General features: G+C 42.4%; 1 protein-coding gene across 1 annotated transcript; it reads right to left on the bottom strand.

Moving 5' to 3' along the window:
• Positions 1–3,579: 3,579 nt before the first annotated feature.
• LOC137279144 (protein crumbs homolog 2-like) lies at positions 3,580–11,236 on the bottom strand. The gene is made up of 7 exons (XM_067811620.1): positions 11,198–11,236; positions 10,695–10,808; positions 10,070–10,183; positions 8,055–8,168; positions 6,584–6,697; positions 4,539–4,652; positions 3,580–4,272 (listed from the first exon to the last, which is right to left on the bottom strand). The coding sequence occupies exons 2-7, from the start codon at positions 10,732–10,734 to the stop codon at positions 3,776–3,778; spliced, it is 993 nt and encodes a 330-aa protein (XP_067667721.1). The 5' UTR covers positions 10,735–10,808; positions 11,198–11,236; the 3' UTR covers positions 3,580–3,775.
• Between the last annotated feature and the right edge of the window lie 2,949 nt (positions 11,237–14,185).

The following is a 14,185-nucleotide window of genomic DNA, read 5'->3' as shown; positions in this document are numbered from 1 at the left end:
AATTTGTAGACCTCACAGTCCATGTAGTGTTCTATCCTTATACCGTGGTCGCTGTATGGCGTGTGACGGCGTCAGGCCTTTTGATCGTTTTTGACTGGCTCAGTACGCCTGATTACACTGTTAGTAGACGTAAATACTCAAAGACCTGTCTGTATGCACCACCAGCTTATTGCTGATATGTTTTGATTTGGTTCTACACTTCTACGCGATATTGTTCGTCGAAGCAGCTCAATGGCTGGTACGATAATCCGCCAAATCTTCATGCGTTTCTTATCCTGTTCCTGGCAGTATATCCTGGTTCCAAGTAACAGGTGACTTGTAGACGTAACCAAGGCTTGGTGCGGCTGTAGCACTTACATGGGAACGACCGTGTCCGTGAACTACGTCAGCAATGGAGGGTAATCCAGTTACACGGAACAATGTCGGCCATAATGAAACATGCTAAGTCACACTCCGACGAAACACTTATTGGAACAGCGCCGCTTAGTGGTGGCTTCTGCAGAAAGTAACCAATCTTAACCCACAGAGATTAAACGAAGCAGCCTGGCATCCCACTGAGCTGATTGACTAAAGATTGTGCTGCAGTAGATAAACTGACTATCAACCTTTAACCATACAGCGTGCTGATAAAAGACCGACACGAATGTGTTATCAGCAGAGTTTAATATACATTGTCCCTTACATACGACCGTGTTACGCAATAAAACATAAGTAAGTGGAAGAGCCCAGGACGTCCTAAATAGAGGCAAACCTCTCTTACCAGGATCAATTCAATTTCCAAGAACATGTTGACATAGTTATTCGGAGTGTGTGAAGATAACTTGATGATACAGTTATGACACTCTCACTGCAGCATGAACTGTGCCTGATAGCTAGGGGTTGCTTACACCATTAGTTCAGTATGCAGTATACATTGATTTATTATCTTTATCACGTGGCGAATGCACATGCCTACAGTCATATATACATGGCCCACTACCGGGGTCAAGTGCGCTTTCTACAATACTATAACACAACAGTTTACGTAAATCACAGTCAGGGATAGGTGTGTTCTTCGGAATATGCTTAACACAGCTGGAAAATTTCAAACAAAAACCTCACAGCGCACCATCTAAACGTGCTCCCTGTTCATCGTATTCGTTATTTTGTGGTGTACGGACAAGCAAGAAAAGCCTTAAAACTTTTACACTGAAAGTGATTTCTTTTGTATTAAGATACTAATAGTTTGTTGCGGTACAATGGACTTCACTGTGAAGAAAACATCGAGTAACAAAGAGAGCATGGATCACTTGATTATCTCCTTCCATCCATTCTTTGATCTAACTTTACACTGAACTGCACAGATAGACCTGACGTTAAGCTTCTTGACAGTCAGTATGTGTTCGCTAAGGTCATGTTAACATTCTGCCGGACTAACTGAACTGCACAGATAGACCTGACGTTAAGCTTCTTGACAGTCAGTATGTGTTCGCTAAGGTCATGTTAACATTCTGCCGGACTAACTGAACTGCACAGCTAGACCTGACGTTAAGCTTCTTGACAGTCAGTATTTGTTCGCTAAGGTCATGTTAACATTCTGCCGGACTACCTGAACTGCACAGATAGACCTGACGTTAAGCTTCTTGACAGTCAGTATGTGTTCGCTAAGGTCATGTTAACATTCTGCCGGACTAACTGAACTGCACAGATAGACCTGACGTTAAGCTTCTTGACAGTCAGTATGTGTTCGCTAAGGTCATGTTAACATTCTGCCGGACTACCTGAACTGCACAGATAGACCTGACGTTAAGCTTCTTGACAGTCAGTATTTGTTCGCTAAGGTCATGTTAACATTCTGCCGGACTACCTGAACTGCACAGATAGACCTCACGTTAAGCTTCTGGACAGTCAGTATGTGTTCGCTAAGGTCATGTTAACATTCTGCCGGACTAACTGAACTGCACAGATAGACCTGACGTTAAGCTTCTTGACAGTCAGTATGTGTTCGCTAAGGTCATGTTAACATTCTGCCGGACTAACTGAACTGCACAGATAGACCTGACGTTAAGCTTCTTGACAGTCAGTATGTGTTCGCTAAGGTCATGTTAACATTCTGCCGGACTACCTGAACTGCACAGATAGACCTGACGTTAAGCTTCTGGACAGTCAGTATGTGTTCGCTAAGGTCATGTTAACATTCTGCCGGACTAACTGAACTGCACAGATAGACCTCACGTTAAGCTTCTGGACAGTCAGTATGTGTTCGCTAAGGTCATGTTAACATTCTGCCGGACTAACTGAACTGCACAGATAGACCTGACGTTAAGCTTCTTGACAGTCAGTATGTGTTCGCTAAGGTCATGTTAACATTCTGCCGGACTAACTGAACTGCACAGATAGACCTGACGTTAAGCTTCTTGACAGTCAGTATGTGTTCGCTAAGGTCATGTTAACATTCTGCCGGACTAACTGAACTGCACAGATAGACCTCACGTTAAGCTTCTGGACAGTCAGTATGTGTTCGCTAAGGTCATGTTAACATTCTGCCGGACTAACTGAACTGCACAGATAGACCTGACGTTAAGCTTCTTGACAGTCAGTATGTGTTCGCTAAGGTCATGTTAACATTCTGCCGGACTAACTGAACTGCACAGATAGACCTGACGTTAAGCTTCTTGACAGTCAGTATGTGTTCGCTAAGGTCATGTTAACATTCTGCCGGACTAACTGAACTGCACAGATAGACCTGACGTTAAGCTTCTTGACAGTCAGTATGTGTTCGCTAAGGTCATGTTAACATTCTGCCGGACTACCTGAACTGCACAGATAGACCTGACGTTAAGCTTCTTGACAGTCAGTATTTGTTCGCTAAGGTCATGTTAACATTCTGCCGGACTACCTGAACTGCACAGATAGACCTCACGTTAAGCTTCTGGACAGTCAGTATGTGTTCGCTAAGGTCATGTTAACATTCTGCCGGACTAACTGAACTGCACAGATAGACCTGACGTTAAGCTTCTTGACAGTCAGTATGTGTTCGCTAAGGTCATGTTAACATTCTGCCGGACTACCTGAACTGCACAGATAGACCTGACGTTAAGCTTCTTGACAGTCAGTATGTGTTCGCTAAGGTCATGTTAACATTCTGCCGGACTAACTGAACTGCACAGCTAGACCTGACGTTAAGCTTCTTGACAGTCAGTATTTGTTCGCTAAGGTCATGTTAACATTCTGCCGGACTACCTGAACTGCACAGATAGACCTGACGTTAAGCTTCTTGACAGTCAGTATGTGTTCGCTAAGGTCATGTTAACATTCTGCCGGACTAACTGAACTGCACAGATAGACCTGACGTTAAGCTTCTTGACAGTCAGTATGTGTTCGCTAAGGTCATGTTAACATTCTGCCGGACTAACTGAACTGCACAGATAGACCTGACGTTAAGCTTCTTGACAGTCAGTATGTGTTCGCTAAGGTCATATGCTACATTTACTGCTCAGTAAGTTTGTGAACGTAGGAATCTCACGATGTATTTCGCGTGAATCCAAAGCTCGATATATTTGTTTCATCATGTTCTGAATAAAAGGAGCTGAGGTTAGATTTATTTCTTCGTCTTTTTATCTACTGATAATGTGATATTTACTCTCAACGCAATTAGTACACTTTTATCGCCTAGCCGGTAAGTATATATTTGTGTTCCGTACTTGCTAGTACGTCGTATCATACTGATTGAGCGTTCATTGTTTGTATGTGTAGCACCATGTACACAAGCAGGGCACAGAGCAAGGCCTGTTCCTCATGTCACTGTTTCTTCAACTGCGGCTATGGCACCATGGGACTTCTCCCTCACATGCACAACCGACGTAGTGGTAACGGTGTACCTCGCTGACGGATCCGTGAGTCCATGTCGACGCAACATATCGAATGCCTCTACCTTTCTCCTCGGGGTCCAAAAAAACACCATGCAGTCATGCACACACACGGCAACCATTGCACACAGCGTCACTAGAAGAGCTGCGCAACCAATCAAAATCGACGATATCCTACTGTCATGTGCAGTGGAATGCTTTCGGAAATATGAACTTAAATTTTTGTAGCTGAGCAACAGATAGCTGGAAACATTCCTTTTTGAAGACAGTTGTTGATTAACAACTGATGTAGTTGAAGATGGTGTACAGGTGGACGATGCTGGAATGGAAGTGGATGTTGGGATGACGCTTGTCAAAGATGGAGACGGGGATGTTGATGTTGGGTCCGGCGTTGTTGATGTTGGGTCCGGCGTTGTCGTATATTCTGCGATGGAAACGTTAACGTAAGTAAGCTACATTGTGGCAAGTTACAGGCGAAACATATCTTGTTGCTTTCTGACGTATTATCAACTATATGGGAGTAGCTTAATCCAGAGAAGATTTGGGTACGATATATGAAGGCCATTTCTGGTATATCACGTCATTTTGCAGTTGAAATGTTGCTACTCAATATTGACAGTCCAATCTAATGAATCACTTTACAACAGTCAGTGCGAGGTCACTTCACCAACATCATATACATGAGGTTACCTTCGTTGCAAAGTCTTCCAAAATATCCTTTATTACAGGAACAGTTGAATGAGTTGATGCCGTCGATACACACGCCACTGTGAAGGCACGGCTCAGACAAGCATTCATCGATATCTGGTGAACATCACATGAGTCGTGAAATATCTTACATAAGAATTCCTTAGTTTCAATAATGAACATTATATTTTAGTTATTCAATGACTTATCATGGAACAAGTATGATATGTATTGACAGACGAAGACATGAGATATGTGCTGTATTGACAGACGAAGACATATGATATGCGATGTATTGTTAAACGATGACATGTGATATGTGGTGTATTGTTAAACGAAGACATGTTATATGCCATGTATTGACAGACGAGGAGGTCTAATCCCAAATGTGGCATTTGTAACGTTTGACCACTTTTTAAATGGCATTTTGTAATCAAAGCTTTCGGCCGTGGGAGCAGTGCCAATTTACACTAATCAGAGGGGTACACAAAGCTTGCAGTCTAGACTACAGTTGTCCCGCGGTGGCTGAGCGGACTAGGCGGCTGACTTTGTGTGCTGCTGGCGATTAGATGCCTGACTCTGAGGGTGCGGGTTCGAGTCACGGGTGAGAATCAAGAAAACAAATGTGCTACAATTTGCACTTTCCGCAGAACGTGTAATCCAAAATGTGGCATATGTTACGTTTGACCACTTTCTAAATGGCATCGTGTAATCATAGCTTTCGGCCGTGGGAGCCGTGCCACTCTACACTTATAAGAGGTTTATATAAAGCGTGCAGTCTGGACTACCAGCTGTAGGACTTACATTTTTGTGGAAGTCGCATAGTAATTTTTAATTCACTAAAAAAGTGTAATCCCAAATGTGATATATGTGATATGAGATCTACTGACAGACGGAGACGTGATATGTGGAGTATTGACAAACAAAGACATGTGATATGAAGTGTATTGACAAACGAAGACAGGTGATGTGTGGTGTATTGGGGGACGAGGACATGTAATATGTAATATAGTAACAGACGGGGTGGTATGTGATGTATTGATAGACAGGGACAAGTGATGTGTGATGTATTGACAGACGAGGACAGGTCATATGTGATGTATTGGCAGACGAAAAGTGTAAATGATAAGCATATCTGAACTCTGAACAGATCAAGACATCTGTCTATCCAGTATATCCACGGCAGTCCTATAGACACATTATTTGTATCTCGCAAGTGAGCATTTCTACATATACAGTTGCCTTGTCTCACTCAACGCCTTCGTCTCTTATATGATGGGCTTCAAGTTTCTCAGGTACATGTCTTCACGAGTCACATTCCCTGTCAAGGGATGACTCAGCCGTTAGTGCTGGTATTCGCTATCATGGCTACTTCCCGTTTGGCATACCACAAGCCAGAGCTCGTCAGTTGGAATCCCGATTCGCTCAAATTGTTTCAGTCTTGTCACCACTGTACGTGGCTGTGGTATTCATGTAAGTTCTGAACGTTTATGTCTGTCATAAATGAAACATATACAAAACGCCCCTCAGCCAATCTCAACCCACTAATCATACTGTACAAGAAACATTTGGGTTTTTTTTGGTCTAAACAACAGCTTGGTATGTTAGTGGGTTAAATCTCTTTGACCAGAATCCGTCCGTAACAGTAAAGATAATAACGCCCCCAGATTCCATTTCCTTATTCTTCAGATTCATTCTTATATTCAAAAGTCATAAAAATCAATGTTTAATCTTGAAGCCGTATGTTGATTAGGTATTAGATAGTTTAGTATGAAATAAATTCTTATACCAATTTCACAACGTCCACAAAATGATTATAACAACTATATATATACATATAAATTATATTCCGTTTTGTGCAGAGGTTTCCATTTCCAGTGCTTACTATCATCTACTTCCTGGTATGTACACCTGATCAATGGGGAGTTGAAGGTGTGTAAACAGCATGCCGTGCTGGTACACACAACCAGGAAGTTCTCGACGCCTATTTCGCCACGTCACATGCACACATGCTTACAGTCACGCTGATCTATGTGATAGGGATCTACCTGTCTGGCAGTACATGCCTACGTAACCGGGGACGCAGTCGCATACATAGTTGCCGACGCCGTCTAAACAAGTAGAGTTGTGGCGACATTGGTGGTTCGCACATTCATTGATATCTGCAAGTCAAAAATAGTATTGTGAGTAAGTGATGTGTTGCAAAAAGACGATAAAAAGACATTATTTGTATAAAAAGACAAAATGTGATTAAACAGACTACATTTGTGTAAAAACTCATATTATTCGTAACGACTAGCCTACAACTTTAACTAATGTTCATGTTTGTGTTTAGATCTTGCTCCTGCTTCAGCTTGTCAAAGACGTCTTTATTTTGTCTATCATAATAATGCCCCTATGTACAGGGGCAAGTGCGTCTCGCACACCCCACAAGTCCCTATCAGCACTCCAGATCCGTGTCGTGATGACATGAGAAACAAGACAGAAGGTTGTCAGTGTTCAGTGTTGTCAATGATTGTGAATGTTGTTGGTGATATATATCTGAACAGGGCCCGAGCTGCCCAGGCTGTTCTTAGGAACTGTAATACGCTGAACAGAGTTACATCCCTTCGGGCGTACATGAGAAGATAATGCATATATTACATGAGTACAGTTCCGACCTTCGTCCGCATTGTATCGAATTACTGGGGAATACTAGAGTGGCTGCTGTTGTGTGACAGTGTACACAGACTGTGACAGGCAGAAGGAATATGTAATGTTGTGTGTCTGTGTACGCACTGGCCGTGACAGGCAGGAGCAATGTGCGACTATGTGCACACTGGCCGTAACAGGAAAAAGGAATGTGTGACTGGGTACACACTGACCGTGACGATGAGATGGTGCTTGGACGTTGTTGTGTGTATAAAATAGGATAGAATCGGATAAGACTCTATAGATCCTAATTTCCAGGCTTGGCCAGCTCAAAGGCGCTTTTAAGCAAAGCTGCAGGCAAGAGTCACTACCTTAACAAAACGGGGAGGTGTGTGTGTGTGTGTGTGTGTGTGTGTGTCTGTGTCTGTGTCTGTGTGTCTGTGTCTGTGTCTGTGTCTGTGTGTCTGTGTCTGTGTCTGTGTGTGTCTGTGAGGAGGGGAGGGGGGCTTTGTAGCTTGGTTGAGGATCTCAGTGTTTTTGTGAGCTGGTACACATTAAAGTCCTTGGGATACCGTAGTGAAGAGTCCACATTCAGCGTGGGTTATGTGAGAGAACAATTGAAAGTGATACGATGCTTAACAGGAATCCAGTGTAGTTGGCTTAAGATGGAAGAGATGTGTTCAGTTGGGCGAATACGGGTGATTATTCGCGTTGCTTTGTTCAGGGAGACTATATACAGACCATATGCTGTAGATTACCCCTGCTTCGTTCTGGATTCGTTGAAGCTGTGAGAGGACAGTTGATGAGGAGAAAAAGAGTTAGTGGACAAAAGAATATTTACTGTGGTAGGTGTAACACTGCTATCTCTTATGGCGTATGGAGACACACCTGTTTGGCAGATGGAGCCTGTATATCCACGACGACACTCACACACAAACGAGTCCACTCCGTCAACACAGGTTCCATTGTTCAGACAGGGTTGACCTTGGCAGTCGTCAATGTCTTAAACAGTTTTCGTTCATGTTTAATGCACCTTTGGGAAAACAATACAGTAAAAAGTAATATGTGAAGGGTTTGCACAGTATAATAAAATCGTATCTAATGTCATGGAAGTAGCTGCCTTGTTGGTATGCACGTAGAAGCGTCATGCTTGATGTTACTTAACAACGATTTACAAGGGAGGTAACTGTCAAAGAGACATCTGACATATCTTACATCACACACAAATATGTCGTTTTCTGACTGGTTGAGTGCTCTTCTGTTATTTTGAATGTACCCCTCTTACAAGCGTGTCAGTTACTTTTTATCGCGCATAACCTTAAATGACGCATACTGCACAGAAATAACCGTGGGTTTGCGAAAGGAAAACGACTGAAGAGAGGTACTCTAAATCTGTTTTTCTGGTTTCGTTCGCAAAATCTAGTGATAGCTACGGAAACATTTTATTCTCTTTCCAATAAATAAATTTGACAAAGCGTTCAAATGCCGTCCCTGTGAATATTTAAGAAGGGGAATTACACCGCAGCGGCGATTTTACCAAGGCCTGTGAGAAAGAAAATAGCAAGAAGCAAGAATTCGAATCGTTTGATTCACACAGGTTGGCTGAAGTGTGACACCCACGTTTCAAACACTTCCGAGTTAACGTGGAGGTGTCCGGTAAGATAAATACCTTGTTCACTCCGGGACCATAGGTTGAGGTACCCTCGATGTGTGTTTGTGTTCATGTATTTGTAGCATAAGCAAACACCGAGGGTACCTCAATCCATGCCCCTCGTGACCAGTGAACAACGTATAATGTCAGTCTGTGCAGTTAGAGGTATTCGTTGCTACAACGCCGGTGAAAAGTTCATGCAGTACCACTATCGAAATGTTACCAGCATCCCAACATGGCGGCAGGTAGATGGCTTGGCGAGTATTTCCCTGGAATTAGCAGTCTTTCACGTGGATACAATTCAGATTATTTAGCCCACTAATAAACCTTCATGACGCAAGTACTTTGAATGCACTGAATATCCTAATGAATGCATGTGTGTTAAAGACAGACCGACCTTGAGTTACCGACATCCTCACCCTATTTTAAACATGCTTTCTTCTTCAACACATAGACATTAATTAGCAAATTCACTTCAAATTCTATTCAATTTATTTATGTGCTGCAGCTTACTGCAAGTATATGTGTAAGTATGAGAAACGAAGTAGATATGTGGCGGTAACAGACAGGAAGTATATTATGACAGTAAGAGACAGGAAGTATACGTGTGGCAGCAACAGACAGGAAGTATATTATGACAGTAAGAGACAGGAAGTATACGTGTGGCAGCAACAGACAGGAAGTATATTATGGCAGTAAGAGACAGGAAGTATACGTGTGGTAGCAACAGACAGGACGTATATTATGACAGTAAGAGACAGGAAGTATACGTGTGGCAGCAACAGACAGGAAGTATATTATGGCAGTAAGAGACACGAAGTATATGTGTGGCAGTAACAGACAGGACGTATATTATGACAGAAGGAGACAGGAAGTATACGTGTGGTAGCAACAGACAGGAAGACTTAGTATATTATGGCAGTAAGAGACAGGAAGTATACGTGTGACAGCAACAAACAGGAAGTATGTTATGTCAGCAACAGACAGGAAGTATATTGTGGCAGTAACAGACAGGAAGTATACGTGTGACAGCAACAAACAGGAAGTATGTTATGTCAGCAACAGACAGGAAGTATATTATGTCAGTAACAGACAGGAAGTATACGTGTGACAGTATCAGTCAGGAAGTATATTATGGCAGTAAGAGACTGCCGGTCTCTGTATGGCTGAGGGAAGGAAGTGATGAGTAGGGTTCTATTTCTCACGTCTGTGTTGCGTAATTTGAATCCATGGATCTGCGATTGCAGATTACCTGTACCGCACTGGGTCCCCGTGAATCCGTCTTTACAGTCGCAGATGAAGTTGTTGACACTGTCAGTGCAGCTGCCGTCGTGTAAGCATGGGTTTGGGGTACAGTCGTCGATGTCTGGAACGAAAGATACTTTGTGCTGAATGTAACACCTACTCTGCATTTAGATCGAATTTCACGAAGGAATTATATATTTAATACTCGCCATGAAGAAAATGCGTTAGCACAACAATGCTGGGGTAATATCTACAACGACTTAATGTCTTCAGTTTCAAATCGCTCATCATAAATCAATATTTTACGTCGGCTTTCAACGATATGATTCTTTGGAAGTGGACAGCAGTGTCTCTTATATGCATGTAATTTTAGATTCAGTTTCCTGGGCTGTAGAAACGGAGATGTTATCAATTCCACTTTAACTAAAACCGTTACAGTTCAAGTAGCTATCCTGCTCACAACTGACAGAAAGTAGATAACGGAATAACGGGGTGAATCAAGGGATGTATCTACCCAGGTTACAGATGACAGTTGGTAGTACCTACCTTGCTCACAGATGATAGCAGGTAGATAATGGAATGTACCTACCCAGCTCACAGCTGAAAGTAAGTAGATAGCATTATGTACCTACCCTGCTCACAGTTGACACCGGTGTATCCGACCCGGCACATGCAGGTGTAGGAGCTGGGTCCTTCCACGCAGTAGCCGCCGTTCCTGCAGGGGCTGCTCACACACTCCACGATGTCTGCACAGCGAAACATTGCTATAGTCGTCTTACTTTCACTTTCAGTTCATACACTAATTTATTGACAGGTAATCGGGGCATTCCGATCTTAGATTTACAGAACAGGGTCTTTAACCAGACAGATTGTGAGAACATGTAATATACAGATCCGCAGGTGAAACAACAAACGAATTACTTGCTCAAAGAATGAACACCTTGTAGATATTTGCCATAACACCACGCGTACTGATGTAACAGTAGAGAGAGACCACGTCATACTGTCAGATGTGGGACCTCGCCTCACAGGTGAAGAAAGTGAGGTTGTTGAATCGTACCGCATGTTTACGCGGACCTGTGCTGCAGAGCTGTTAGGACATCAGGTACTTTTCCCAAAATACCGAAATACCTACCGTGCTCACATCGGCGCCCTGTGTAACCATGTGCGCACATGCACGTGTACGTATTGACCCCGTCCACGCACGTGCCGTTGTTCAGACAAAGGAAATCGTTCACACAGTCATCAATGTCTGGGGGTAGATTAGAGACAAATAGTTAACATTAAACAATTAGAGTCAGCAGTGATTTTTGTAGAGCAAAATTGAAATAACGAAATTGGTTCGCATTTTTCTGCTGGTAAATATTTGTCATTGTCTAGAACTACCTGTAAGCCAAGTGTTTATATCAATTGTTTACAGTTACCTGTAAATCAAGTGTTTACTATTACATGTATGTCAAGTGTTTACTATAAAAAATACATGTATGTCAAGTGTTAACTTTACTATTACCTGTATGTCAAGTGTTTACTATTACATTTATATCAAATATTTTACCAAGTATGTAATTTTGCGTGTATAGCAAGTGTTACCAGAGTGTTGACTATATCTGTATATTGTCTACTGTTACCAGTGTGTGGACTATACCGGCACTTTGTCTAATGTTACCAGTGTGTTGACTATATCTGTACATTATCTACTGTTACTTGTGTTGACTCAGCTTGTATTTTATCTACCGCTACCGGTGTGTTGTCTAAATATATACCTTGTTTACTGTTACCAGTGTGTTGACTGTACCCGTACCTTCTCTACTGTTACCAGTGTGTTGACTATACCTGTACCTAGTTTAATGTTACCAGTGTATTGACTGCATTAGTGCCTTATCTTCTTTTACCAGTGTGTTACCTACACCTGCACCCCGTCTAGTGTAACCAGTGTATTGATTATATGTGTATCTTATCTTCTGTTACCAGTGTACTAACTATATCTGTACTTTGCCGGCTGTTATAAGTGTAGTGACTATATCTGTACCTTGCCTGCTGTTACCAGTGTAGTGACTATATCTGTACCTTGCCTGCTGTTACCGGTGTAGTGACTATATCTGTACCTTGCCTGCTGTTATAAGTGTAGTGACTATATCTGTATCTTGCCTGTTGTTATAAGTGTAGTGACTATATCTGTACCTTGCCTGTTGTTTTAAGTGTAGTGACTATATCTGTATCTTGCCTGTACAGAGTATAGCTCTACTGTATCTGCTATTACCTGCATGGTGACCATGCCTCAACTGTATCTACTGTTACCTCTATGTTGACTGTACCTCTACTGCATTTACTGTTACCTGTACGTTGATTATATCTGTTTGTTTGTCTAATGTTACTAGTGTGTTGACTATACTTACACCGTATCTAATGTTACCAGTGTGTTTTCTATATATTCTGATTAGACATGGGTGGTAGTGCCTGTTACACCTGTAGTGTTGACAATATATGTACCTTTTCTACTTTTACCACTGCACTGACTATACCTGTATGGCAGTGAGACCCTGTGTATCCTGATTGGCAAATGCATGAGTAGTTACTGACGCCATCTCGACACTCCCCGTGTCCACTACACGGGTCTGGAGAGCAGTCGTTAACATCTGTAAGTAAGACGTATGAAATATTAAACATCAGACACTTTGTTGATGGCATGACTCAACTAGTCCGATTTTTTTGCATAGGATAGCCGGAACAATAAACACTAAACCGGGCAGTCACAGCGGCTCTCCATCGGTCAGAAACGGCGAATGTGTGGAATATCATTATTCTAAATACTTACTGATGTTGCAATTCAGTCCTGTGTAACCATGGTAACAAAGGCAGGTGTAGGCGTTGACTCCGTCTTTACAGTCGCCATGCACACATGGATCTCCAAGACATTCGTCTATATCTGTGTACATAAACATTTATAGTAGCCTATGGATCACTGACACATTCGTCTATATCTGTGTAATACGCATTTCTAGAAAGACAAGGATCTCCAAGATCTCCGAGGGGATAAGAATAGTAGGGTAGGGATTGCGAAGGCTAGCAGTTCACCGTATTTAGGGAAGAAGCATAACAGTGTAGGGTATGGGGTGGCTAGCAGTTCACAGTATTTAGGGAAGAAGCATAACAGTGTAGGATATGGGATGACTAGCAGTTCACAGTATTTAGGGAAGAAGCATAACAGTGTAGGATATGCTGTGACTAGCAGTTCACAGTATTTAGGGAAGAAGCATAACAGTGTAGGATATGGGGTACGTGACTAGCAGTTCACAGTATTTAGGGAAGAAGCATAACAGTGAAGGATATGGGATGACTAGCAGTTCACAGTATTTAGGGAAGAAGCAAAACAGTGTAGAATATGGGGTACGTGACTAGCAGTTCACAGTATTTAGGGAAGAAGCATAACAGTGTAGGATATGGGGTACGTGACTAGCAGTTCACAGTATTTAGGGAAGAAGCATAACAGTGCAGTGTAGGCGTTGACTCCGTCTTTACAGTCGCCATGCACACATGGATCTCCAAGACATTCGTCTATATCTGTGTACATAAACATTTATAGTAGCATATGGATCACTGACACATTCGTCTATATCTGTGTAATACGCATTTCTAGAAAGACAAGGATCTCCAAGATCTCCGAGGGGATAAGAATAGTAGGGTAGGGATTGCGAAGGCTAGCAGTTCACCGTATTCAGGGAAGAAGCATAACAGGGTAGGATATGGGGTGGCTAGCAGTTCACAGTATTTAGGGGAGAAGCATAACAGTGTAGGATATGGGATGACTAGCAGTTCACCGTATTTAGGGGATAAACATAACAGTGGTGGATATGGGATGACTAGCAGTTCACAGTATTTAGGGGAGAAGCATAACAGTGTAGGATATAGGATGACTAGCAGTTCACAGTATTTAGGGAAGAAGCATAACAGTGTAGGGTATGGGGTGGCTAGCAGTTCACAGTATTTAGGGAAGAAGCATAACAGTGTAGGATATGGGATGACTAGCAGTTCACAGTATTTAGGGAAGAAGCATAACAGTGTAGGATATGCTGTGACTAGCAGTTCACAGTATTTAGGGAAGAAGCATAACAGTGTAGGATAT

This window comes from Haliotis asinina, chromosome 3, assembly GCF_037392515.1.
Source record: "Haliotis asinina isolate JCU_RB_2024 chromosome 3, JCU_Hal_asi_v2, whole genome shotgun sequence".
NCBI classification, from domain to species: Eukaryota; Metazoa; Mollusca; class Gastropoda; order Lepetellida; family Haliotidae; genus Haliotis; species Haliotis asinina.
Note: the sequence above shows the minus strand (reverse complement) of the source record. Positions and strands in the feature narration are given on the sequence as shown.

Bases quoted from the DNA above. Each gene is read 5' to 3' on its own strand.
- LOC137279144 (XM_067811620.1), bottom strand. From the start codon at position 10,734: ATGTGCCGGGTCGGATACACCGGTGTCAACTGTGAGCAGG. The intron at 6,698-8,054 runs GTGTGTCTCCAT...TTTGACTTGCAG, and splicing joins AGGCTCCATCTGCCAAACAG to ATATCAATGAATGTGCGAAC. The intron at 4,653-6,583 runs GTAGATCCCTAT...GATGTTCACCAG, and splicing joins AGGCATGTACTGCCAGACAG to ATATCGATGAATGCTTGTCT.